Source organism: Telmatherina bonti, assembly GCF_933228915.1.
Source record: "Telmatherina bonti genome assembly, chromosome: 7".
NCBI lineage: Eukaryota > Metazoa > Chordata > Actinopteri > Atheriniformes > Telmatherinidae > Telmatherina > Telmatherina bonti.
The window spans coordinates 6,765,817-6,793,755 of NC_136625.1; the positions used below are offsets into that span (position 1 = coordinate 6,765,817).

Genomic DNA, 27,939 nt, shown 5'->3' on the forward strand with positions numbered 1-27,939 from the left:
TTTCTACTGGGAGGTGCGTTTCTACCGGGGAGACTGGGAGGTGCGTTTCTACCGGGGAGACTGGGAGGTGCGTTTCTACTGGGGAGACTGGGAGGTGCGTTCCTACCGGGGAGACTGGGAGGTGCGTTTCTACCGGGGAGACTGGGAGGTGCGTTCCTACCGGGGAGACTGGGAGGTGCGTTTCTACCGGGGAGACTGGGAGGTGCGTTTCTACCGGGGAGACTGGGAGGTGCGTTTCTACCGGGGAGACTGGGAGGTGCGTTTCTACCGGGGAGACTGGGAGGTGCGTTTCTACCGGGGAGACTGGGAGGTGCGTTCCTACCGGGGAGACTGGGAGGTGCGTTTCTACCGGGGAGACTGGGAGGTGCGTTTCTACCGGGGAGACTGGGAGGTGCGTTCCTACTGGGGAGACTGGGAGGTGCGTTTCTACCGGGGAGACTGGGAGGTGCGTTTCTACCGGGGAGACTGGGAGGTGCGTTTCTACCGGGGAGACTGGGAGGTGCGTTTCTACCGGGGAGACTGGGAGGTGCGTTTCTACTGGGGAGACTGGGAGGTGCGTTTCTACCGGGGAGACTGGGAGGTGCGTTTCTACTGGGAGGTGCGTTTCTACCGGGGAGACTGGGAGGTGCGTTTCTACCGGGGAGACTGGGAGGTGCGTTTCTACTGGGAGGTGCGTTTCTACCGGGGAGACTGGGAGGTGCGTTTCTACCGGGGAGACTGGGAGGTGCGTTTCTACTGGGGAGACTGGGAGGTGCGTTTCTACCGGGGAGACTGGGAGGTGCGTTCCTACCGGGGAGACTGGGAGGTGCGTTCCTACCGGGGAGACTGGGAGGTGCGTTTCTACCGGGGAGACTGGGAGGTGCGTTTCTACCGGGGAGACTGGGAGGTGCGTTTCTACCGGGGAGACTGGGAGGTGCGTTTCTACCGGGGAGACTGGGAGGTGCGTTTCTACCGGGGAGACTGGGAGGTGCGTTCCTACCGGGGAGACTGGGAGGTGCGTTCCTACCGGGGAGACTGGGAGGTGCGTTTCTACCGGGGAGACTGGGAGGTGCGTTTCTACCGGGGAGACTGGGAGGTGCGTTTCTACCGGGGAGACTGGGAGGTGCGTTCCTACCGGGGAGACTGGGAGGTGCGTTTCTACCGGGGAGACTGGGAGGTGCGTTTCTACCGGGGAGACTGGGAGGTGCGTTTCTACCGGGGAGACTGGGAGGTGCGTTTCTACCGGGGAGACTGGGAGGTGCGTTCCTACCGGGGAGACTGGGAGGTGCGTTCCTACCGGGGAGACTGGGAGGTGCGTTCCTACCGGGGAGACTGGGAGGTGCGTTCCTACCGGGGAGACTGGGAGGTGCGTTTCTACCGGGGAGACTGGGAGGTGCGTTTCTACCGGGGAGACTGGGAGGTGCGTTTCTACTGGGGAGACTGGGAGGTGCGTTTCTACTGGGGAGACTGGGAGGTGCGTTTCTACTGGGAGGTGCGTTTCTACCGGGGAGACTGGGAGGTGCGTTCCTACTGGGGAGACTGGGAGGTGCGTTCCTACTGGGGAGACTGGGAGGTGCGTTTCTACCGGGGAGACTGGGAGGTGCGTTTCTACTGGGGAGACTGGGAGGTGCGTTTCTACTGGGGAGACTGGGAGGTGCGTTTCTACCGGGGAGACTGGGAGGTGCGTTTCTACTGGGGAGACTGGGAGGTGCGTTTCTACCGGGGAGACTGGGAGGTGCGTTTCTACCGGGGAGACTGGGAGGTGCGTTTCTACCGGGGAGACTGGGAGGTGCGTTTCTACCGGGGAGACTGGGAGGTGCGTTTCTACCGGGGAGACTGGGAGGTGCGTTCCTACCGGGGAGACTGGGAGGTGCGTTCCTACCGGGGAGACTGGGAGGTGCGTTTCTACCGGGGAGACTGGGAGGTGCGTTTCTACCGGGGAGACTGGGAGGTGCGTTTCTACCGGGGAGACTGGGAGGTGCGTTTCTACCGGGGAGACTGGGAGGTGCGTTTCTACTGGGGAGACTGGGAGGTGCGTTTCTACCGGGGAGACTGGGAGGTGCGTTTCTACCGGGGAGACTGGGAGGTGCGTTTCTACCGGGGAGACTGGGAGGTGCGTTTCTACTGGGGAGACTGGGAGGTGCGTTTCTACTGGGGAGACTGGGTTCCATAAACAACCTGGATGATGTTTGTGTGTCTAAAACTGGTTCATCGGAGGCGACTCGGCTGCTTTCTGAAGAACAGAAACAATCCTGTTAATTTTGTCCGTTTGGTTGGTTTGAAGCCTCATTTGAGTAGAAATGAAAGCTGAACTGGAAAATCCACACCCAGTTGGAGGCAGCTCAGGGACCAGTTTGACCAGTTGGAGGGTCAGAATATCGACAGAAGTCAAGTGATCTGATTCTTACAGCAGCTTTCGTAGAAACGTTGCAGGTTTGTAGGTTTTTATTTTATTCCGACATCAAGCTGCAACTTTTTAAACAAAACAGACGGAAAATGAAGATTTCCTCGCCGGGTTTGAACGCAGCATTTGGAAACATTTTGGTTTTTATGGACGAAAACGGACGAGACTTCCTGCATATAGAAGCTGGTTTACCTCCCAGTAAAACTCCATTCAGCCCAGTTAGAGGAGCTGGTTGTTCCTGATGATTCCAAGGAAACGTTTAGAGACATTTGCTACGATTATATGGGAGTTTTAATTCCGAATAAAAGTTAATTCTGCTTTAAACTGATGAAAAACGACCATGGCTACGGTTACATGTTTTAATTCCGATTTAATAATTTAGAATTAAATAATTTGGAATTAACGTATTCTCGTCAGAGTTTACATGAAAAAAATAATTCAGAATAATTCCTAATGCAAATATCTATTCAGAATCAAACTTAATTCCGATGTGTCTGGTTTATTCGCATTTTAATTGCGAACTATTTAATTCCTCTGTCAGGTAAACCTTCATTCCGCTCTAAGTTAATTCCGGTCGAGCATGCTCGTTACCTCGTCCTGTCCCGATGACGCGCGTTGTTTTGCCTCCCGTGTTCGGTGGTCTGTCTTTCTTCTCCTTCTCAGTTGCTGCAGAAAGTGAAGTAGTATGCTGGTGTTGAGCTGCTACTTCACTTTTATAATAAAAATAGCGGTGAAACTGGTTCTTATTATGTAGTTTTTACAAGTTACGACTGAAAAGACGAGAAGCAGGGAGACAACTTTGTTTATTTCCGGTATACGTCATACGTCACGTGCACCCTCTGTCCAATCAGAACCCTTCCCAACCCGCCGCTCTAAAGAGGAATTAAACCTTCATATGGAATTATCTTCACGTAAACTCGTAGGAGAATACATCAATTCCGAATTATTTAATTCTGCATTAAAACTCATGACGTAAAACGTTTGAAGCTTTTATTTCTGCTCCACATGAATAAAAGATGTGGAGACTGTTTGGTAACTTAATGGAAACCCTGAACGGGGAGAAACGATGCATTAAAACGCTGATAATCCTTCGGTAACGACGCGTAATCGCGTCATGAGGAGCGTCTAACGGTATTTACAGCAGAGTCTTGGAGTCACGTGACGATTTTAACCGTCCGACGTCGTTTCATAGTTGAATTTTTTCCACCAGAACGTTTCAGACGCCACGAAGCAGTTCGCCTCGGTTTCTGTCGTCAGTTGGCGGTGGGTGATAGCGGGGAGCGACACGGACCCAGACTGGGATCAAACCCGGATCAGCAGTAGCCTCTGTCTGATCCTCGCTTTTGGTCACATGGTGTTCCCACGAAAACAAATCTGGAGCTCCACCTCTCCTCTGCCACAGTCGGCGCTGGGATCCGAGTCATTCCTGAAAGAAGCGTCTGTAGAACGAAGATCACAGGAGTTCATGAGGCGGAATTTTTGTCGACAGTTTGATTCCTGGAGGAACAGAAGGTCTCGTAGACCGTCTGCGCCGCTGCTGTAGCGTAAACTGAGTCGAGCGATGCGCCCCCTAGTGGACGTCTGCAGGAACAAACGCTTGGCGAACTTTCCAAAGTGTCTCTGAGCTGCGATGCGTTTCTTCCCGAAGGTTCGTCTCCAGCAGCTCACCGCCTCCTCGCCGCGTTCACAGCAAGTCGGCGGGAAGCTGCTTCTCGCCGGCGTGCACGGTGACGTGTCGCCGCAGGTGGCTGCCGGATATAAACGTCTTCCCGCAGAACCCACACCTGAACTGCTTGCAGCCGGTGTGGACGCTCATGTGAACCTTGAGCGACCCCGACTGAGCGAAGCGTTTCCCGCAGTGGACGCAGCCGTAGCGTTTCTCCCCCGTGTGGACGCTGTGGTGGCGTTTGAGGTTGCTGGAGTCGGAGAAGCGCTTCCCGCAGAGCGAGCAGACGAATGGCTTCTCGCCGGTGTGGACCCTCATGTGGGTCTTCAGGTTTTTCAGGCAGGCCAGAGTTTTCCCGCACCAGTTGCAGATGAAGGTTTTCCCCGCAGCGTCGTCTCCACCCGCGCGGTTCTGGAGCCGCCACCGGTCCCTCCTGACCACGGCGCCGTGTCCCTCCGCCAGCTGCTCTGCAGGACGCGGCAGCTCCCTCAGCTGCTGACCGTGGAAACCTGCAGACAGGCTGGAGACGCTCGCCGTCGGGTTGGACGAAGACGAGCCGCCGGCGTCGGCACCTGGAGGATTCTGGGTGGAGAAGGAGCCATGTTGGATCTCGAACATCCGGCAGCTGCTGGTGTTTGGGGCGTTCTGGGTGGAGGTGGAGCTGACCTCGCCGCTAGTCCACGACTTTGAGGAGCTGCCGCCATCGTCTGCTGTTTCTTGTTTAATCAGCGAAGACGACGCCTCCGTCTCCATCGTCTGTCCATCGGCAACGGGACAAAGCCGCTCTGGAGACACAAAACCAGAACTTCACGTTAGAGCCGGACGATTTATCGGATTTTAATCTCTGTACGATCTGGGTTTCCAACGACCATAAAACTAACTAAAAGGGTGTGATTATTTTCCTCTCTGCAGTTTCCTCTCCTGCTGTCTTCAGCTGCTAATCGAGCGTCTCTGGCGTTGCAGCGCTGTGCTGTAAACTCCTCCCACAGCCGCTTTGCTTTCATTCAGACACTGTTGCCAACTTGGAGACTTTCTCGCTAAATCTGGAGACTTTTTTTGTTAAAAGCGACAAATCTAGCAACTTTTACTGGAGTTATTAGAGACTTTTCTGGTGTTTTGGCGACTGACTTGAAGGCACATATTGTTCTGCAGTTACTGTAAGGAAGGAGCAGCGGGAGCCTCTCCCGTCCTAAAGCACTCCCAGGCGGCCAGTCTCAGTCGGCTCCGGCTGCAGGTCAATGTAGAATAACTGCAGTAGGTTGTGGAAGTTCACCTAAACATAGTTTATACCATTGTCAGTGACAACTGGCTGCATTATTTTCCTATACATAGTTCGGCCAGTTAAACACTGTAATATCCCTCCGTTACGGGGCGTTACCATAGCAACGCGTTAACCAGCTGGTTCAGATCACCCGTCTTTTAACAGGTGAATGAGAGAAACGCGCTGCAGCCTGACAGCGGTTGTTTGGTATAAAACGTACATCCAGGCCAACGTAAAATAGTTCCTATATAAGCGGTAAAAGCAGATTAAACAACTCGGAACCGTGCATTAGACGGTTATAATGTACGACACGGAGTCTAGAGCACCACGACGCGCAGCGTTGTTTATAAATACTGGATAATCGTGTTAAATAATCCAGATCTCAATTTCAGTCAAAATAATTGTAATTACAACTTTTGTCATAATCGAGCTATTTCACGTTCAGACGCCTGAAACTTTCTGCTTATCACACGTTTTCTGTACAGACGCTGAGCATTTTAAAAGACAAAGGACATTTTAGACCACATAGGTCACCAGATGGAGAATCTGATACTACATACGAAGTACTAACAAGATCAGTTTTACTGCTAATCCTTGTTAAACCCAAGTCTAACCTCCAGTAATTTTATTTTTCATGTTTTTCAGCTGTTCAAAATGGTATTTAAAGGGTTAAAATAAAGATGTTTGGCAGCTTGGAGCAGCTCTGAAGTTGTTTCAGTTTAAAAATGAGCAGAATTAAAATCTGGTTTTCCTGCAGGAGCGTTTTTAGCAGCTGGTCTGAGGACACGTAGGGTTAAAACTCTGTATAACACTGATTTAGAACTGGTGTTTATACTGGTCAAACATGTAGAATAAACTGGTCCAGTTCATTGATCCCATCCGGTCTGGACTGTACTTACTGTCAGACTCGAGCAGAAACCAGGACGCCGCGTCCTCCAGTTTGATGATGGCTGTCGTTTTGCTTTCTGCAGGCTGAAACCAGAACAGAGAGGACAGAAGTAGGAAAAGGTGCAGTTTACACCACCATGATGATGCTCCTCTTCCTCCGGCTACTCACCGCCTCCTGCATGGTCTCCTGATCCGAGTCTGCCGACGGATTGAGCTCTCTGCAGCTGGACGTCTCCTCATGGGACAACTGGGACAGCACTGTCTCAGACGGAGGTGAATGACAAAAGATGCTTTTATTATTTTAAATTTATTTCAATAAATCAGCTTTTCTAGAAATAACTTTATATACACCTGAAGGACAGTTATGCTCGCCTATCATCCTCTCCCAGCCGTATGAGATGTAATATTTTAAGATGTGCTGAATACCCTAATAATACTTTGAAGGTTTGTAATCAGTTCTTGGTTTGTCTTCGGAAAAAAAGCGACATTTTAAGTCAGATTTTAGCTCTTGTAAATAAATTTTGCAGTTGTCTAACCAAAAATTTCCTACATTCCGCAGAGTACGTAAACGCGTCATGAACCGCTCTAGCGGCACGAACCGCGCCAGCGTCATGAAACGCGACAGCGGCACGCGCGCTCTCTCCGCTCCGCCGTTTTTCTTTTAGTTTTCTATTAAATAAAATGACATCCGTTACCTGCCGGCGTCCCGCCGCTTCTTTTCGGCTCGAGCCCCGCGAGCAGGTGAACTCGCGGGCGACCGCTTGCGGGAAGCATCGCGGCGCTGCTGGCCGCGGCGCGCAGGGCGCTCGCGCGGTTAGCTCGGAGCTCCATGAGCCGCAGCTTCCTCTTCAACACCTCGTTCTCTTTGCGGCTCCGGGAGATCTCCAGCTGCATCACCGCGTAGCCGCTGTCCACGAGCTCGCAGATCTCCGCCACCGCCGTGTTCGCGAGCACCTCCATGATGGAGGCGAGCTGCGCGTGGAAGGCAACGGCCGGGGACATTCCGCTCCTCTTCTTCAGCCTGCCGCTTGCGGCGTGGTCTGCAGAAAATACCGGATCAGCTGCTGGAGGGAGGAAAACAACAACAGAAACCCGCGCGCCTCGCGGTGCAACTTGTCTTTGATCCTGTTGTGCACGGGGACGGTCTCCACGTGAACCAGGAAGTGATGTCACTGGAAAACGGCCTGAAATGACCCCGATCGCGCATGCGTGAAGCACCCCCTTGTGTTTTTATAAATACATCAAAGCCTGAAAAAAAAACAACTAAATCAATGAAAATGTGGTTGAAATTAGGTATCAGTGTCTTAATAACGGATATTAACAGATATTTTTTAGTAATAAAATAAAACAAGGTAAACATTTCGGATTTTAGCTCCAAAAAGACTCGGTGACACTGCTGTGTATTTATATGAAATAAAATTAAATGAAAAATACTTTATTAATCCCCAAAGGGAAATTCAATAGTATACTATATACTGTTTTTATTTATTTTTTCCACACGTTGCAGGTTTTCTGTTTTATTGTTGTGAGACACTTTGACCTTGTGTCTATAAGCGCTATATAAATAGTTTATCTTATATCTTGCTTTCATCCTGCAGATGTTCGCATCGTTTATCTACTTTTAGTCTTTCTAGTCAGTTTGAAGCAAATCAGATGTAACTTGTCTGTTACTGAAGCACAACATTCTGCTCCTTGCTACAGAGTCTGTACGCTGACTTGATCAACAGTTCTCTATCTCTCTCTCTTTCTCTGCTACAGAGGACAAACACTCTACAAGCTTAATCATGTTTACCTGCTTAAAAATGAACCTAGTCGAGAATGAAAGCTACCAGATGCTGGTGTTCCTAAGACACCATCAGCTGAATCGGCTGCAGGCGAATGACTGTAAGCTGAACAAGTCGACTGCCTCCATGAGCTCAGCTTGTCTCACATCTGGAGATGCTGATGATGGACCTGCTGCTGTTTGGACCTGAGGACCACATGGTTCATCATGTTAATCTTTAATACTGATGTAACACCGTTACAGCGTTACTAAATCTGACGGCTGTGCCGTAAACCCCCTGCTAGGCGATGCCAGGAGACAGTCATGTTTAGTTCTGTGCCTCCTGTCTGGTCTGATCCTTTCAATCAGCGCTTTATGCAAATTAGAGACTGCTGATTGATCCAGATGAACCCGTTGCCACCAAAAAGGTCCAGAGTGATGCTTCCAAAAGAAAAATCTGCTCAGAACAAACGGAAATAGAAGAAAACATTTACTAGAGAGCATCCTGAAGCTCGCAGATTGTTTTATTGTCACATGACTGACAGAAGGAACTGCTCATCCAACCCACTGAGAAAGCAGCAGGACGGGGAGGCAGGGTTGAGTACACAACACCAGAGAGCGGGATGAGCCAGACAACCCTCTCAGCATTGACCCGGGCCTCTGGGAAATCATTGACTGGTCAGAGTATGCGCTTACTGGGCATAAATCGGACCGACAGCTTGTCAAAAGGAAAGCTAGATTGGAGCACATAAACAGAAACGGTCTTTTAGCTGCAGACTGAGTAACATAGTCTGATCTCTGCACAGGACGTTCTTCATCTGGAGGATTTTAAGGACCTAATTACAGCTTTCTGTGCAGAAGAGGCCAGAAGAAAGGAGAGTGAAGTGTTTAGTGATCACAGCTGCAAGTTTTGGCTGTAGTGTCTGAAGAGTTATGGCTTCACAGGGTTTATAGTTTAATCTGATGCTGCTGCTGTTTATTCTTTGTCATTCATTCTGGTCATGTTATTGATATGTCGACATAACTAAATAAAGAAGAAACTTAATGTAAACATGTTATTTTCTCTAGTGAGACTAGAGACAGGGCCTGCAGAACTTCTCAGTCCAGGGGTCGACAGGAGGTAACGGCGGCCCCGATCATGGCTCCTCCTGCACTTGTTCTTTCAGCAATAATACGACGGCTCTTTTCTCAGCTCAGATTTCTTCACGAGGTGTTAAATCTGACTGAAACGCAACAACAGTACCACTTAGTGCTTCTAATGATGAATAAAGCAGAGTCTTTGTGATTTGTATTTAATTTAGCTTAATCAAGCCGAAGCTGCTTAGCCCGCCGGTACCCATCAGCTGCCTCCAGAGTCCCACAGGCCAAGAAGGCCCGATAGGACTCCTTCTTCAGCTTGACGGCATCCCTCACTGCTGGTGTCCACCGAGTCCTGGGATTACCGCCACGACAGGCACCAACGACCTTACAGCCACAGCTCCGGCTGGCCGCCTCAGCAATAGAGGCACGGAACACAGCCCATTCGGACTCAATGTCCCCCGCCTCACTCGGGACATGTTCGAAGCTCTGCTGAAGGTGGGAGTTGAAGCTCGCTCTGACAGGGGACTCAGCCAGACGTTCCCAGCAGACCCTCACAACACGTTTGGGCCTGCCAGATCTGACCGGCCTCCTCCCCCACCATCTGAGCCAACTCACCACCAGGTGGTGATCAGTTGAAGCTCCGCCCCCCTCTTCACCCGAGTGTCCAAGGCATGTGGCCGCAGGTCCGACGATACGACTACAAGATTGATCATCGAACTGCGGCCCAGGGAATCCTGATGCCAGGTGTACATATGGACACTCTTGTGTTGGAACATGGTGTTCGTTATAGACAATCCATGACGAGGACAGAAGTCCAATAACAAAACACCATTTGGGTTCAGAGGGGGGGGACCATGCCTCCCAATCACTCCTCTCGATGTCTCACTGTCATTGCCCACGCGAGCATTGAAGTCCCCCAGCAGAACAATGGAGTCCCCAGAAGGAGCACCCTCCAGCACTCCCTCCAAGGACTCCAGAAAGGGTGGGTACTCTGAACTGCTGTTCGGTGCATAAGCACAGACAACAGTCAGGACCCGTCCCCCCACCCGGAGGCGGAGGGAAACTACCCTTTCATCCACCGGGGTAAACCCCAACGTGCAGGCACCAAGCTGGGGGCTGATGAGAATGCCCACACCTGCTCGGCGCCTCTCACCATGAGCAACTCCAGAGTGGAAGAAGGTCCAGCCCCTCTCGAGGGTACTGGTTCCAGAGCCCAAGCCATGCGTCGAGGTGAGTCCAACTATATCTAGTCGGAACCGCTCAACCTCGCGCACAAGCTCAGGCTCCTTCCCCACCAGAGAGGTGACGTTCCACGTCCCTAGAGCCAGCTTCTGCAGCCGGGGATCGGACCGCCAGGGTCCCCGCCCCTTGCTGCCGCCCGGCTCACACTGCACCCGACCCCTACGGCTCTTCCCGCAGATGGTGAGCCCACGGGAGGTGGGGCCCATGTAACCCTTTCGGGCTGAGCCCGACCGGGCCCCATGGGTAAAGGCCCGGCCACCAGACACTCGGTCCCGTGCCCCACCCCCAGGCCTGGCTCCAGAGGGGGGTCCCGGTAACCCGCGTCCGGGCAAGGGAACATTTCTGCCAATGTTCGTCATCTTCATGGGGGTCTTTAAGCCGTACTTAGTCTGGTCCCTCCCCTAGACACCTGTTTTCCATGGGTGACCCTACCAGGGGCATAAAGCCCCCGACAACATAGCTGCTGGGATCTTTGGGACACACAAACCCCTCCACCACGATAAGGTGACGGCTCGGGGAGAAGATAAGAAAAATATTACGAATTTTGATAAAGACTACACGAACGATGAGCCACTCTGGGCACAGACTTCTTTAAATCTGAAATATTGCGGTCCTCTGCGAATTTCAGGACCCCACTTGGGATTCTGAGATTGTTTCATCATTTCCGGTAAAAATTTCTCAGAACTACAAGTCCTAACAACTGGAACGCAAAGATGGCTTCCGGTGTTTGTACGTGGAGATTAAACTGCAAATCCTGTGACACCAGCAGGCAACAATTAGTCCAGTTTGCGGCCGCTGAAACAAATCCACAAGTTAATATTTAAATTTCTTTCTTAAAATATACATTTGTTTTCAAGTCTGTCAAAGAGCCTTCTTTAACGCAAATATATTTTGCAATTTCAGTTTCCGACTGAAATCGGCTTTAAAAGCCTTCATGGTGACATTTAACCTTTTTAATGCCATATAGATAGAATTAGATATAGTTGAGACATTTTACATCATATTACGGTAAAAACTTTGCTCAAAAACATTTTCGGAACAATCTGAAACTTGTCTTCTGCCCCCTGGTTCACATCACACTGCAATAAATCGTAAGCGTTCTGAACCCCGAGTTTCCCACAACGTGCCTGTCGGGGTATGTAAGTCGCTTTAGATAGAAGTGTCTCCTAAATGACTGGAATAGAGTTTCGTTAAAGGTTTAAAGGTTCGGATCTTTAAAAAAAAAAAAAAAAAGATTTTTAGATTATTGCAGCGACAGATTGAGATTTTAATCTTTTAGAAAATTTAAGACCTTCAAACATTTTTACCAGCAAAAAAACCAACCAACAATTCAGAATTGGTTTAGAGTAAAACAAGCTGTGATTGTACATTTTATTTCACCAGTTTAGTGACACGGCTACTTTCAGCAGCAGCTCCTCGTTCAGTTGTAAATACAGCGCTAATTTCCAACGTTAGCTTGTCTTTGAACGTCTCATTTTGTCCATTAAATGTTGTGATGTTAAAAAAAAAAAAGCATTTTAAATATGGAAATCATCAGTCATAAAAAGATCAGGGATCTGGAAACGATAAAATATTCTGATTACAGGATGAAATCTGGACTGTCGGACACTGGGCGGACTGGATGGGGGGGGGGGCTCAGGAGTTGGGGTGGTACTTCCTCATGTGCAGCTTGAGGCTGTATTTGACGATGAAGCTCTTGGAGCAGACCGTGCAGACAAACGGCCGCTCGCCGGAGTGGATGTTGAGGTGTGACCGGAGGTGGGCCGACTGGGTGAACTTCTTGCCGCACTGGTCGCAGCTGAAAGGCCGCTCGCCCGTGTGGATCCTGGTGTGGACCTCCAGGTTTTGGGCGTTGGCGTACGTCTTGTTGCAGATGGAGCAAATAAAGCGCTTCCGAAGGGACCCGGCGCCGAGTTGCGATAGGCCCGGTTGGTCCCGGTAAAGCCCGAAGTTCAACATGTTCCCGCCGTTTTCGTACTCCAAGGCGGCGCTCTTGTTGCTGGACAGCTGGCAGTCTGTGGAGGCGGAGCCAGAGACGCTGATCAGCTTCAGCCCGAAAGCGTCGCCGTCCATGTTTTCAGCCGGGTGAAACTGGGCGAAACTCAGACCTTTGGACGCTTTGGTCCAGGACGGGTCGCCGTTCAGGTCCAGTTCTGCTCTGCTGGACGGGGACTGCTCCTCCATCATGGAGTTACCGAAGTACACCTTCCTGCTGGAGTTCGGGGAAACCAGCGAGCAGTCCTGGACCAGATGGACGTCTGGGTCCATGGGAGACGTGTACGAGCAAACGGCCTCGCCAGCCTCGGCGAGGTGACCGGAGCAGCTCGGCTCGCCTCGAGGGGACTCCAGCGTGAAGACGGAAATCTTGGACGAAGTAAGAAGTCTGGACGTTTTCATCTCCAGGTGCTCGGAGGACGGCGATCTGTCTGCATCTTCGCTTCCACGACTACAGCGCCTCCTCCGTCGGCCAATCGCAGCAGATGCGATGCCTTCGCTGACCAGAGACGAAGCTCCATCAGCAGCCAGGACGTTGCCTGAAACGACATTTATAACCCGATTTTAGACCTCCGGAGCAGTTCCCACCAACAATTAAGATGGAAAACATTCCCCCAAGACCCATTAATGCTTCCTGATCCTCCTCTTCTCTGGTTTTTCTGTAGTATTGCTCCATTTTCTGCGTCGCCTCTGTGTAATCGATGCAGGAGATGGACGAAACTGTCCATCATTCTTCTGCATCCAACATAACCGACCTGTTGCCTTAAAGGTGCTTTTTCATTACAGGAAGTTTAATAATGACAAGATGACCTCCAGAGTAAAAGCACCAAAACATCTGGGTGCAAAACTCGTCTCACTGCTCTGAGAAACATCTTCAAAAATACATCGAAACGGCCAGTTCTGGTGGAAACGGTACATTTTAGAAAGTCTGCCAGCAGGAAAAGCAGATGTGTTCAAGTAAAGTTGCCGACCTGTTGCCAGTTAAAATGGTTTAGTTGCCGACCTGTTGCCAGTTAAGCCGCTGGCGTTGCCGACTTTTCCCGCCTTTCGTTGCTTCTGTTCCAACACTTCAGATGTTTTGCTGCATAAGATCCACTTTGAACTGGCGTGTCATGAAATGATGAAATATTTAACGTCCATGTTTTTTATCTAACTGTACATAAAACCAGTTGACGACATTTAAACCACTGCATTGTTTTTACAAGTTTACAGCGCGTTTACATCTGTTAACTCCATGCCAATGATTCCACTTGAAATACACATATTGACCAAATTGTTGTGTTCAGTTGCTGTTTTATCTGCCTGCAACTGTAATTGTGGGAATTTTTTAATGTAAGGGGCTTTTATTTTGAAAATGTGACTAGTCAGCTTGTTCTGTTTGAAGGTTTCCTGAGCAGAGCTCCCGTAAGCATTTATCAGAGTAGATGGGATGTCTGAGATGGTTCATGTCGGGATAACTGTGATGGAATATTCTGGTTGCTATGGCGATTCCCGCCCTCTCTGAGCTGGCGGCAGCCTGAAAAAGAGCCTTAAACACAAACTTCTCAACTGAATGTGTTCTACAATCGCTGGCAGAATGTCGACATAAAGACGTGTTTCGTTAATTTTCCTGGGTGTTGCGAAGTTTTTCTGGCTCTGCTTTCAGCTGAAGTCTGGATGTGAAACGTGGCCTCGTACTCACCGTCCTCAGAGTCGTTGCTGTCGGAGTCTTCGTCTTTGATCAGAACCACATCTGGAAGCTGCAGATACCAAAACAAACATTATCGCATGGTATAAGAAAAAAAAGCTGAATAAAGCAGGAGGAGAGAAACTGACTTCTATCTGAGATTAAATCAGCGACACAAGCAGCTGACTGGCCGACGCTTCGGCGTGGACGTGCCGCTTAGCGTCCACCTTCTCCAGTTTATCATCTCTCTATCTGCTTTTTCTTTGTCGGGAAACTGAGATTATTAACCCCAGAAAGCAGCTTCGTGCCCTCAGCTCTGAGTCTCGGGTGGAAATGAGCGGCGAAGCCTCATCAGGACGTCGGACTGCAGATTTACGGCAGAAATGAACCAAATTAACTCCTGATATGAAAACTTTTCTGGATTGAACAGGCTCCGCTGTTTGATACTTTAATCCTTTATGTTTGTACTTTATTTCTCTCCTACTAATCAGTGTTGCTGTACGGAATAACGCAAGGGCCAAAAAGTGTTTACAATCTGCCACATAGAAATCATTTTCTGCTTCCTGAGAAACAAAACTAAACACGAAAAAATGTGTATGAAAATGACGAAATCACCGTGGATCTGCACGTTATTAGGGCTGAGACGATACGCTTTTGTCCAGATTCGATTCCAATTTTTTATGTGCAGATTTGATTTAAATTGTGATTCTCACAATTCTTCGGTATTGCTGATTTTTATAGATTAAAATCAAAAGAAATGTATAAAACTTTTTTTTTACTTGTCATTTTTCTTCATTTTAATGAGGAAAAAAACATCACAGTAGTCAGACCCTCATTCTGCTGCTTTAACGCCCAAGAAGACAAGTAAAAAGATCAATAAAAATGACAAAAATTTTATAGTAAAAAATTCATTTTTAACAAAATAGAATTTTTTAACAAAAAAATCTATTGTAAAATTGTGAAGCAAAAGATCCGATTTTTCGATTTTCCCACTCCTATTAATTATAATTGTACATAATTCTTTTAAATGTGAAATTAAACTAAAGTCCAGTGAAAAGAAATTTTGTGGAGCTTTTATTTTTTAACCTTGTGTGAAAAAAATCTTTTACTTGGGGTTTTAAAATTGAATCCAAAAGTCTAATATCGGGATTTTTTTTATTCACAATTTTAAAATTTGATTTTTGTTTTTAAAAAAAATCATTTGGTTTTTTTTTTTTTTTCAAATAAAAATAATTCATTATAAAATTAGTCATTTTTATTGTGTTAATTGATCTTTTTACTTGTCTTCTTGGGCATTATAGCAGCAGAATGATGGTTTAGCTACTGGGTTGTTTTTTCCTCATTGAGATCAAGAAAAATGACGAGCCAAAAAAAAAGTTATACATTTTTTTTGTTTTTAATTTACAAAAATCCGCAATATTGAATAATTGTGAGACTTGCAATTTAAATCAAATTGGGACAAAAGCATATCGTTACAGCCCTCAGTTTTCCTGTTCCTGAAAGTGTAATTAAGGCTTTACAGTTGCGCTGCAGATCCTTTACAGGTTTATAGTGACACATCCCCCCCTAATGATGGACAGTCTTCGTCCCGTCTCTTCTCCGAGATCTCTCTAGCCAGTAACGGTCCTGATCTGTCTCATGTCCCCTGACATTTCCCTTCTTAATCAGCCACCATGTGCATTAAACCACCGACGTGTTTATGTCCGCTGGCTAGCATGTGATGAAACTGCAACGTCATGCAGTGGCGGTTCCCGAACAATGTGCCATTAAATGAGCTGCGTAGTGCATCTTTAAATAAACGACAGCGGACTGAACGGGAACCTTTTCTTGTGGTGATTCTGCAAACTGTGTTGTGTTGAAGGACTAACTGGTAAAACAAGCTGGTCACCAGCTCCCATATTTACCAAACATTTAGTGTCCAGTCAGTGATGTGCCAAAATGCTGAGTCATGCTGAGCTGTGAGTTTGATCTTCACCTCATTCCTTGAAGAATGGATGGGCAGCTTTAAATACCATCAGTGAAGACCTCACCTGGACGCTAAACGGCTGTTCAAGGAGGCAGAGGAACCCCATGACCCCGAGTAAACGCTGCCCTTCTGCAGACCTCAGTCATCTCACCCCCCCCAGGGCTGTGCTCCATTTGCATGTTCGGCCTAATTTGCACATTATTGCAGCTCGCACCGACATGTCAGCTCTCATCTCTTCTGCTGATATTTACATCCTACAACAGTCTATTGTGCTGCTGAAGCTTTTTATCGGTACGGTTACGTGGTTTTTAATTTGGAATTAAATCATTCAGAATTAACTTAATTGTCTTACAAGTTTACATGAAAATAATTCCGAATAAACGTTTACATGAAACACTTTACTTAATTCCTCTTTAGAGCGGCGGGTTGGGAAGGGTTCTGATTGGACAGAGAGTGACGTGACGTATGACGTATACCGGAAATAAACAACATTGTCTCCCTGCTTCTCATCTTTTCAGTCGTAACTTGTAAAAACTACATAATAAGAACCAGTTTCACCACTATTTTTATTATAAATGTGAAGTAGCAGCTCAACACCAGCATACTACTTCACTTTCTGCAGCAACTGAGAAGGAGAAGAAAGATAGAGCACCGAACACGGGAGGTAAAACAACGCGCGTCATCGGGACAGGACAAGGTAACGAGCATGCTCAGAACGACCGGAGTTAACTTAGAGCGGAATGAAGGTTTACATGACAGAGGGATTACATAGTTCGGGATTAAAATGCGAATAAACCAGACACTTACATCGGAATTGAGTTTAATTAATTAAGTTTAATTACAAATGTGCATTAGGAATAAAGTGTTTACATGGTTGTTTTTCATCAGTTTAAAGCAGAATTAACTTTTATTCTGAATTAAACAGGAATTAAAATTCCCATGTAAACGTACGGATTGTGTGGAGCAGCTGTGGACGGAGTAAAGTTTTACTGTGGTTATAGTGTTGTATTGTTGTAGTTATTATACAGAGAAACCGGTTTCCTTGCTCTGCATATGCTAATAAACTTAAAGTAGAAAGTCTTAATCAGTCTAACTTTGTTTTTAATTCCTGAAATCAATAATTTTCTGCAGGTCTTTTAACAATTTTTTTCTGAATTTTTATCATCTTCATCATCCAGTCCCTGCAAGGAATTTAATGATTGATAAAAAGGTGGTAATTCCTGGTCCAGAAAGTAAAAGTCCAGTCTGGCAGCTGTTCCGACCAGGTAAACGAACCTGTTGGTGAAAACACCTGTTCTAAATGTACAGGTAGATCCAAAAACATGGCAGGACTTTTACTTTCTGGACCAGGAGTTGCCACCTCTGGTTATCAATAAAAAATGTTCCTGATGATTGGAAGAAATGCTGAGGATCCAGTCTGAGAGGGTTCAGGAGGAATGCAGCTCCTCAGACCAGAATTTTGCTCTTTAATGACAAATTGTTTTTGCCATCATAGATTATTCAGATTCTCCCAGTTTTCTATGTCAGTATTTTTCAACCACTGTGCCGTGAGAGACTTAGGTGAGAAATTACCCAATTTCACCTAACTGGTCTAAAAATAAACAGGTCCCTGTGAAAGATAATATAATTCCTTCTTGTTGTGTTTATCTGGTTTCTATTAAATAGGCTTTGACGAGATGGAACTTATGTTAATAATATGGACTTTTAAACAGAAAAAAACCATTTAGGTTTGTGGTGTGTCTTGTGATTTTTCAGTAAAAATGTGCCTTGGCTCAAAAAAGGTTGAAAAACACTGTTCTGGGTAATAATAAACGTGGTGGGTCATTTGTGAGACTTTATTGGTGAATTTAGTTTAAATATGTAAAGTTAAACTGTTTTAAATGAAGATGACTTTAGTCTTCATCATCATGATTCCCCCCGGCAGGGTTGATGTGAGGGAGGCCGGCGGTGTGTTTACCTCCTCCCACTGCGCCCGCAGCGCAGCCCCGGCTGCCTCCGCGTCTCCTCCGGCGACAGCCGCCGCTTCCCCCCGGTCTCCGTCCCGCTGCTGCTGCTGCGGTGAATCCGCCTGCAGACCCACCTCTGCGGACAGCGCGACCTCCACCAGCTCGGTGTCCCCCGCCAGCGGCTGCCCCCCGCCGCCGCCCCGGACCACGATGGACTCGATGAGGTGCAGCTTCTTCTTCAGGTCCTCGTTCTCCTTGTGGCTGCGGGAGATCTCCATCTGCAGCACCGCGTAGCCCTCCTCCACCGCCTCGCAGATCTCCACCACCGCCGCCTTGGTCAGCGCTGCCATGATGATGGACAGCTGCTCGTGCAGGGCTTTGTTGCTAAGCACGGACATCCCCGCGGCTCGCGCACAACCGGGACCGAACCGAAGACTCTTCCTGCGGACCTGAAGCGGACCTGGACCTGAAGTGGCCTCGGAAACACTCAACGATGTAGGACAAGCTGGTTTGGACTTCAAACTGCGCGTGGAAAGAACTACAAAAACCGTCGGGGTTTCCCCGCCCTCTGACGCAACTTCCGGAATATATCCCGTTTCAAAATAAGAGTAAAAAAACGGAAATTTTTAGACAGGAATCCAAACGTGAATAAAAAGCCTTTTCCCCATAAACATTTGTACGTTTTCATTTTATTTTATTTTTCCAAACAGGTACTTTTCAAGTGTGTGTGGTTGTTTGTTTTTTTGTTTTTCGAACTAGAAAAAGGACTTTTAAAAGACCAAATATTGGTTACAACCAAGCGGCAACCTCCGGCGGTTAAAAGTGAAGCCAATGCGGAAGTGCGTAAAACTGCAGTTCCCCCTTCATCCGCTAGGGGCTGCAAAACAGCGCAAATCCCAACTTCACAGCAGAAATAAACATGTTTACAACCTGGTACAAAAATCCATTTTCGCTTTAATAGGTCAGGTTTACCTTCATGACAACTGTGGGTGGAGTGATATTTATTTATTTATTTTTTTCTCCGAACTCGCCCGTTTCAAAGTAATTTAATCTTGAAGTTTGGTATATTTAAGGGTGTTTCCTTTTGATTGACAGGTACCCGATCTCCCGCTTCAAGTAAGAAGAACGTAGAACAACCGCAGTTTTTAGCCGGTTAACAATGTGACTTAGCTTTAGCCCGCTTACCTCCATTAGCTGGTTAGCCCCTGTTATCTCCGGGTTAGCTCGGTTAGCTACAGAAAGCTCTGAGTTCACTAGATGTCAATCATCCACCATGACGCTCTCAGCCCCCCTCTCAGCTCCACCTCTTTGACCATATAAAGGAGTGGTGCCAAAATGCTTTAAGCACGCTGTTGTTCAGCCATTAATAAAAAAGTCTGGCCTTGATAACAATGATCCTTCAAACTTTCGTCCAATTTCTAAGCTTCCATTCCTGTCCAAAATTCTAGAGAAATTTGTATTTTGTCAATTGAAGGCATTTCTGGATGCACATGAGATCCCTGAAGTTTTTCAGTCTGGTTTTAAAAATTTGCACAGCACAGAGTCTGCTCTACTTAAAGTCTTTAATGACATTTTGATGTATACTGACTCTGGTCATACTGTTGCACTGGTTTTGTTAGATCTGACTGCTGCGTTCGACACAGTGGATCATGAAATCCTACTGTGCCGACTTGAGAACACAGTGGACATTCACGGGGCTGCCTTGGAGTGGTTCCGTTCCTACTTAGCAGATAGGAGTTTTTGTGTGAGATTGGGTGACTTTGCTTCATCCTCGGCCCCCTTGAATTGTGGCGTGCCGCAAGGATCAATCCTTGGTCCGCTCCTTTTTTCATTGTATCTGTTGCCGCTGGGGTCTATTCTCCGAAGGCTTGGTGTGTCTTTTCATCTTTATGCTGATGATAGCCAAATTTACATTCCCCCAAACATCAAGAAAGCTTCAGTGCCACTGAACTTTTAAAGTGCATTGATGAAATTAAAATTTGGATGTCAATAAATGTTTTGCATTTTAATGATAAAAAAAACAGAGGTTCTTCTTCTTGGACCTAGCAGTGTTGGTGATGCTGTCTCAGTTAACCTTGGATCCTTGTCACAGTTTAAGCCTACTGTCTGCAATCTTGGTGTGAAAATGGATCAGGAACTTAAATTGGACAAACAAATTAGTGCTGTGGTGAAAGCAAGTTTTTTCCACCTGAGACAGCTTGCAAAAATAAGGTCCTCACTCTCAAGACATGATTTTGAAATTTTGATCCATGCTTTTGTAACTACACGGCTTGACTATTGTAACGCCCTGTACTGTGGGATCAGTCAGTCCTCTCTCGCACGGCTGCAGCTGGTGCAGAACGCTGCAGCGCGTCTTTTAACTGGATCTCGAAAGTCTGACCATGTTTCACCAATTTTGTCTTCCCTTCACTGGCTCCCTGTCCGTTACAGAATTGATTTTAAGATTCTTTTATTTGTTTTTAAATGCCTGAACGGTCTGGCCCCTCGCTACCTGTCAGACCTGCTGGTGAGGTTACCCCCCTACACGCTCTCTGAGGTCCACAGATCAACTTCTGCTTGTGGTTCCTAAGACGAAGTGTAAACTGAGAGGTGACCGAGCTTTTTCTGTTATTGGTCCCAAGTTGTGGAATAAGCTGCCCCTGTACATTAGACAGGCTGAATCGCTTCTTGTTTTTAAGTCTTGTCTGAAGACTCATTTTTTCTCTTTGGCGTTTGACTAATTTAAAGGGTTGTTTTACTATTAACAATGTGCTGATGCCCCATTATGATGTAAATATGTATGTTTTATTGTTTCTTCTGTACAGCACTTTGGTCAACTTTGTTGTTTTTAACGGTGCTTTATAAATAAATTGGATTGGATTGGATATTTGTCATTTCCGGGAGAGACGACGCGCATGCCCCTGCCAAGATGGTGATGGTAGGAACCGCCCACCGAGCTTCAAATTAGCTCTTCAGAAACCTACGGGTGACGTCACGGAGGCTCCGCTCATCTCTTTATATACAGTCTAGTTACAACAAATAACAAACAAAACAAGCTTCTTAAGTTTGAAAAAGGCTTTTGGAAGAAGTTGGGCACTTATCTATTCCAAAACGCCCTTGTCAATGACACCGTAAAATTTTCACAGCATGAAAAAGATGGTAATACACATTAAACTCCGCTACAATGAAACTTAAACAGTATACAGTCGTAATACACGCAATAAATCAGAGAAATCAACATACATTGTTTTAAAAAATAACCGTTTACCTCATAACTTTTAATTATCTCATCTTTAATCAGTTGTTTGAATTTTCCTATTGGTTGACATTATTTCATTTCTTTACTGCAGCTGTTCCAGAGCTGAACAAACACACACACACACACACCTATTAAAATTTTTTTTTAAATGCAACAGAAACAAAAATTGAAAAACTAATTAAATGATTAAAAAAAACTGAAGGACATTTTTATTTTTAAATTTCCCATTATCTTTAATTTTTAGTATTTTTTTCCCCCTCACTTTTAGTTGTGGTTTGTACTTCAGGACCCCCAGATTGACCCCCACCCAACCACAAACAGTCTTAACAATCCGACACCTGTTTTACTGCCAGTTTTCTCACCAACACCGTCATGACTACATAAACATGAGAAATGTTATAAAATCTGGATTGTTTAGTTTATTAAAGTTATTTTTAACTTTATTTAGAATTTTTTTTTTTTTTTACATTTAAATAAAAGTGAGAATAAAATTAGTTTCACATTGAGTTATTTATTAACTTCAACTTCCCTACTTTCCACTTTATTACATTTCTCTGCAAATATCATCCAGTGATCAGAAGCAGATCTAGAGGTCTCTCCGGACCTGGACAACCAGCAACCGGGTCCAGAACCCAGTTAGGCCACCACAGGAACCACCAGGGACTCATCCAGAAGAGGAAGCAGCTTTATTCTGAGATTTGCCATGAATGAGAAATAAATCCTGAAACACTTGTGGGTCACCTTACTCGACTACTTTAAGTAAAACAACCCAAAAACTACTTTTAAATAACTTTTCATTTTTTCTAATACCTTCAAATCAACTTGAGTCTTCATCAAAAACGTACCAAATATCTGGTTATTAAAGCTACTTTAACCCTTTAAATACCAGTTTGTTTGGAAATGTTATTTTCTATGAACAAACGTTGGCGGGATGGAGATTCTATTTAAAGTTCATTCTAAATATACTGTATTATAAATTAATTTAATAAATAAATAATAAATGGCAAGTTTCTCAGACTTTTACAAAACAAAAAAAAATCAGAAATGACTAAATCTAAAATACCAAATCTGTTCGGAAATTGATTTAACCATTTAAATGCAAATGTGATGAAACAATGACATGTCAAAGTTGGAATTTAAAGGGTTAAAATACTTTAAACTATGTACTTAATGATGTACGGAGGCTGAAAAGTCCACAGTTTCACCCCAAAAGTGTTGAAGTTAACATAGATGTGAGGCAGTTTTTCCCCATGAAGTAAAAATGACTTTTTATTTCCTGTAAAAATCAGCAGAAAGTTTTTCCTCTTATTTATTTTCAAATAAACATCACACGCTGCTTCCAGCTGTTTTCATCTGGTCGGATCCAGAAAAGAGGGAAGAACTGGTCTGGATCCGGCTGGAAGTTTCTCTGCATCAGTAAACCCGGTTCAGATCACAAAAACAGTCCCGTCATCTTCTACGTAAAGCAGTTTCTTCTAAAAAACCAAAAACAAACTCTATAAGACAAAGAGGAAAAGTTCCTGCAGTTCCTTCTGCCGACCGGATTAAACCGGATGTAGCCGGATCAAACTGGAGCGGCCGGATGTAGCCGGATCAAACTGGAGCGGCCGGATGTAGCCGGATCAAACTGGAGCGGCCGGATGTAGCCGGATCAAACTGGAGCGGCCGGATGTAGCCGGATCAAACTGGAGCGGCCGGATGTAGCCGGATCAAACTGGAGCGGCCGGATGTAGCCGGATCAAACTGGAGCGGCCGGATGTAGCCGGATCAAACTGGAGCGGCCGGATGTAGCCGGATTAAACCGGATTAAACCGGAGCGGCATTGTGCTGGCCCGTGTGGTGTTTCTGCTGGTGGATCTTCAGGTTCTGCTTCCCGGCGAATCGCTTCCCGCAGTGCTCGCAGGCGAACGGCCGCTCTCCGGTGTGGACGCTTTGGTGCGTCTTCAGGTGACCCGACTGTGTGAAGCGCTTCCCGCACTGAGCGCAGCTGTACGGCCGCTCGCCGGTGTGAACGCGCACGTGCGTCTCCAGACTCCGCGACGACGTGAAGCATTTGCCGCAGTAGCTGCAGACGAAGCGCCTGTCCCTGCAGTACCTGTTCAGGTCCAGAGGGTCCAGTCTGGACCCGTGGAGCGGCAGGAGCGCCGTCCGGCAGTCCACTTTCATATACGGCGGGTGGGAGACGGGTACCATGCTGTGCAGGCCGCTCCACGAGGAGCTCAGATCCAGCTCGGTGTCGTAGGGCAGCGAGCCAATCAGAGACGATCCTCGCTTGGCCTCTGGCGGTCTGGGCAGCGGGGCCGGACCTCCTCCCGACCCCAGCAGGAACCGCTTCTTGGACTCGGATGGCGCATCGCAGTCGGACTCCGAGGCCAGATCCAACACGTAGTCTGAGGAGCAGCTTTCAGCGACCGCCGGAGACCCGGGAGCACTGTGAGACCCCCGAGTCTCTGATGGTCTGATCCGGCTCCAGGTCGACATCTCGCCGGCTGAGGGGGACATCTTCATCCCAGACGGGCCATCGTCGCTGTGGGACCCTTCTGACGGCAGCGCCTCGGTCCCTGAAGACAAATAGCAGAAAGAAACTCCGTCACATGCAGTAGAACTGGACGATTTATCGGATTTTAATCTCAGTACGATCTGGGTTTTCAATGATCATAAACACGATCGTAAACACGACGACGCGCTACATGCTAACCGCTAATTTTGACACATCTCTTTTCCACACTGAGATTTCGTCTCACTCCGCGGCTACATTTATACCATGTTATGTGGAACCAGAAATAAACCAACAAATCAAGATGTTTTTCATATAATCTTTCAATTTTTCCCTGGAATCTGTAGGGAAAAGTTTGCAATAGTTATTAACAAGCTCCTCTAACTGGGTTGAACAGATCTGCGGTCACGTTTGGAGCGTTATCAGGATTTTATTTTGGTGTTAAACAGCTTCCATACGCAGGAAGTCTCATCCAGGTCTCGTCTCGTGTCCATAAAAACCAAAATGTTCCCAAACGCTGCTTTCAGACCAGATGAGGAAATCTCACGCTCAGTGACCGCAGCAGCGTTTCCATTACACCTAGAATCACGCAAAAGCTAAATATGACAGTGGAAAAAAAAACCATTTTTGAAAAAATAAGTCAGTAAAATATCAAAGTTTTTCACTCTGACGTGACTTCTCAGACATTTTGATACAGAAACATATCGCATATATGTAATGGAAACACTTTTTTCACATTTACGTGTCCCGGATGTGACGTCGGGGTCATGTGACCAGCTCGTTTCCGGTAAAGATGGCCAACAAACAGAGTAAAGAAAACGAGGGAGAAAAACAAATTCTCCAGAGCATGTAAAAACCCCAAAATGCTACGTGGCTACCTTGCATTGGCTGCAATTAAAATCTTGTCCGATTGACAAGATTTTACGAGATATAAGGTTTAAGCGCTAAACTAGCTGCTAGCTCCCTGCTAGCTTCCAGTTTGCCGCCTGGACACTTTTATCGGGATGGACCAGTGTAGAACCTCTTATGTTCTTGACTTACGTTCCTGCTGCATTTCTGTCCTTTAATTATTATTAAAAATTCATTTTTTTATATTTACGAATAGTAACTGAACCAGGACGTGTTGGTAACCCCTAGCAACAACCTCAAACGTCATCCTGATCCGTCATCCTGATCTGCCATCCTGCTGGTTCCCCCCCATACATATAGTTGTCTGACAACTACAACCCAGAGACATCGCAGAACGTCGTCTTCAGAGCGGCTGAACGAAACTGGACCTACCGTCCTCGTTCAGAAGCAGGTGGTAAGCATCGTCGTCGCTCTTCAGGTTCTCTTTGTCCTCTTTGATCACGACGACGTCCTGATCCATTCGGACCGGCTCCTCTGGAGAGTCCTGGGAAAAGAAACTGTTAAGTACTTTCTGGAGCTTCTCTACCGCCTGCTTAGTAAAACTAGGACTGTCTGTCGTCTTGTAGACATTTCACTGTTGTTGCTATAGTAACCGGTTCTCAACCAAGACACTGGCTCTTATTGTTTCAGGTTGCAAAACGGTGGATCCAAAACGATTAAAACACCTCAGGGGACGCCTGGACTCGTCTCTGTGTGGACGTGGTCTAAAACTTATCGATCAACGTGAACCATAAGAAGAAACTGCAGTTCCAACCACGTCAGCAGCATACCGCACATTCTGCATGCTAGTGCCATGCTAACGCGGCAGCTAATTCGGTTAGCTTTGGGATGCTACATGACTCAGCAGGTTTTCAGCTGGTCCTTCCATGCTAATGCCCAGCAGTCACCAATCCAGGTCACCAGTCTAACTATGCTAGTCATTAGCCTGGCTGATGCTAACACACATTGGAGACGTGTAAAAATGGCCTCCAGGTAGGGTGGCCAGATTTCACGCTTTGTGCGGGATAGTCCCGCACTTCCTATTACTTTTCACACATCCCACAAAACGGGGCACTGTCCCGCATTGTTACGACCAGTCTTCACTTTTGTGAAAGAAAAAAAACAAAACAGGCTTTTACTAATTGTGTGTGGCAAAATATTTGACGGCTGTCACATCACACCGCCTGCTGATTTGATTGACACTCGTGAATCAAACTAAGAGGCGGGACTTAAAGCACATCTATAACATCTCTATAAGTGCAGTTGTACATGTTGATCTGTCTTTCCTGTCCTCTCTACCCCAACCAGTCGAGGCAGATGGCTGCCCTCCCTGAGCCGGGTTCTGCCGGAGGTTTTCTTCCTGTTAAAGGGGAGTTTTTTCCTTCCCACTGTCGCCGCGTGCAGCTCAGGATGGGGGATTGGATCCAAGTCATGACTCGATGCAATCAGTTGGTTTCTATTATAGGATATGTATCAATTGGCTCGAAATGATGTGTATGTTGATTCGTGTATGTATAGTGTCCTGTGACAACATTGTTGTGAAGTGTCGCTATACAAATAAAGTTGCATTGAATTGAATCTGGGATGCACCGGTTCACCCACTAACGAAAATAAATAAATAAATAAATACACCGATCGATCATGGAGGACAGGGAGACGATCGTAGCGAAGAAGAAAAGAAAATGTTATAACAAAGACCGGGAAAGCATATATTCCTGGGTTAAACCTGGTCGAGGAGACTGTGAGACGGTTTGTCATTTTTTACGTGTCACACGGCGGGTGAAATAGCACAAAAATCCGAGTCTCAAAAAATGTGCTACTCAGAAGGCTTTATAATAACAGATTTGTTACGTTTGGTTAGTAATTTTATTACCAAAGAGCAGAATAGAAAGTTGTTTTTAATTTTAAACTTTGTCATGGCAGAGTGGAATCTCACATTTTCAGTCTTTGTCCCACATTTGGTGAGAGAAAATCTGGTCACCCTACCTCCAGGTAGACTGGGTATTCACCTGATCGATCCAATCAGCAACTACCTTCTGGACAGCTATAACCTCGCATTACAAGTTTGTAGCTGCAGTTGGGTGCTCAGGAGCTCAATGGTCTGAATTTTGGCAGTCTGTGCACTGTTTACATAAAGAAGCAATAACTGTGGTAATACAGAAAATATGCTAGCTTTTCAGCTTTCTCTGATAACATCCTGGATGATCCGTCTCATCTTCGATATGTCGAAGCAGGCATCAGTTTTTCCCCTGAAATCTTGTCCATAGGACACGTGTTTATTGTCTTTCTGTTCATTTGAGATGAGCCGATGTCCAGAGGTACATGTATTGCTGCTTCTTTTTACAACTCTTATTTAATTTCTGGACTAAAAACTCTTAAATTAGCTTTTTTCTTTCTCCATGGTGTTCTTTTCTGTTGAAATCAGATTTCTTTACACTTTTTTGCATTCATTTAAAACATACTAATATATCCACTGACCATGTTTGGACCATTCTTGTTTGGTGAGACTAAACATTTGATGAATGCTCCTTTTATACCCAATCTTGACACCCTAACCAGCGAGTCTTTCTAAAAGTTTTTTGTCCTGTGTGTTTACATGAAAACTCTTCCATAAGGTGAAAGCAGATGTGATCTGACCCGTGTCATGGCTGGAGTCGTCTCTGTGGTCGCCTCCAGCACTGGAACCCGTTCACATCCTCTGAGGTTCAAGGCTTTGGGATGCTTGGAGCGCAGTCCAGCTGGTAAGGCGAGTTCTGGGTCAGAAACATAAAAATAACTCAGGTTTATGTGGATCAGGACCTTTTGTGGGACGCAAACACAAGTATATCATTTATCAATCACCATCACTTGTTTCAGACGTAACAAATCAATCTATCGATAGTTTCATGATGAAGTTTATCAGTTTATCTCGACCCACTTCCTGCCGCCATCATCGGCGTCCTTTATGTGAAAATATCGCAGAGACATGGTGAACCTCCCTCCCCTTTTCTGTGCTAAAAGGCCCCGCAACTCACCGGGATTAAAATGCACCAGCTCCCCATCACCTCCCTCCTCCTCCTCTTCCTCCTCCTCCTCCTCCTCCTCCGGCCCACCATAGCCCACCATCGCAGCATCCCCCCGGTGGCCCCGCGCGATGATGGACTCGATGAGCTCCAGCTTCCTCCGCAGCGCCTCGTTCTCCTTGTGGCTGCGGGAGATCTCCAGCTGCAGCCCGGCGTAGCTGTCATCCAGCAGCCCGCAGATCTCCGCCACCGCCGCCTTGGTCAGCGCCTCCATGATGGACGTCAGCTGGGACTGAAACGTCTTGAAACTCGTCATTTTGATGGGAAACAACACAAACAAGCAGGTTTGTGGCGCGGAGAGCAGCGGGAACACCGTCCAGGAACTTGTCCAGGGTCGCGGCGGGTTACCTGTCGGGTTGCGGGTCGTTGTTTGGTTCGGTTCCCTTCTCCACAGCGTGT

The 27,939-nt window shown here is 46.6% G+C and overlaps 3 protein-coding genes across 3 annotated transcripts; all 3 read right to left on the reverse strand.

The window, feature by feature from the left end:
• Positions 1 to 4,067: 4,067 nt before the first annotated feature.
• Positions 4,068 to 7,200, reverse strand: LOC306758109 (uncharacterized protein; the record flags this gene model as incomplete). Its single annotated transcript, XM_079243319.1, has 4 exons — positions 4,068 to 4,834; positions 6,210 to 6,282; positions 6,368 to 6,456; positions 6,894 to 7,200. The coding sequence occupies 4 exons, from the start codon at positions 7,198 to 7,200 to the stop codon at positions 4,068 to 4,070; spliced, it is 1,236 nt and encodes a 411-aa protein (XP_079099445.1).
• Positions 7,201 to 11,752: 4,552 nt separating this feature from the next.
• LOC306758796 (uncharacterized protein) lies at positions 11,753 to 18,443 on the reverse strand. The gene is made up of 3 exons (XM_079244186.1): positions 17,867 to 18,443; positions 13,959 to 14,016; positions 11,753 to 12,816 (listed from the first exon to the last, which is right to left on the reverse strand). The coding sequence occupies exons 1-3, from the start codon at positions 18,251 to 18,253 to the stop codon at positions 11,918 to 11,920; spliced, it is 1,344 nt and encodes a 447-aa protein (XP_079100312.1). The 5' UTR covers positions 18,254 to 18,443; the 3' UTR covers positions 11,753 to 11,917.
• A 3,393-nt stretch (positions 18,444 to 21,836) lies between these two features.
• LOC306758282 (uncharacterized protein) lies at positions 21,837 to 27,919 on the reverse strand. Its single transcript, XM_079243563.1, has 4 exons — positions 27,493 to 27,919; positions 27,116 to 27,231; positions 24,872 to 24,983; positions 21,837 to 23,654 (listed from the first exon to the last, which is right to left on the reverse strand). Exons 1-4 carry the CDS (start codon positions 27,794 to 27,796, stop codon positions 22,900 to 22,902), a joined length of 1,287 nt encoding a protein of 428 aa, XP_079099689.1. The 5' UTR covers positions 27,797 to 27,919; the 3' UTR covers positions 21,837 to 22,899.
• Between the last annotated feature and the right edge of the window lie 20 nt (positions 27,920 to 27,939).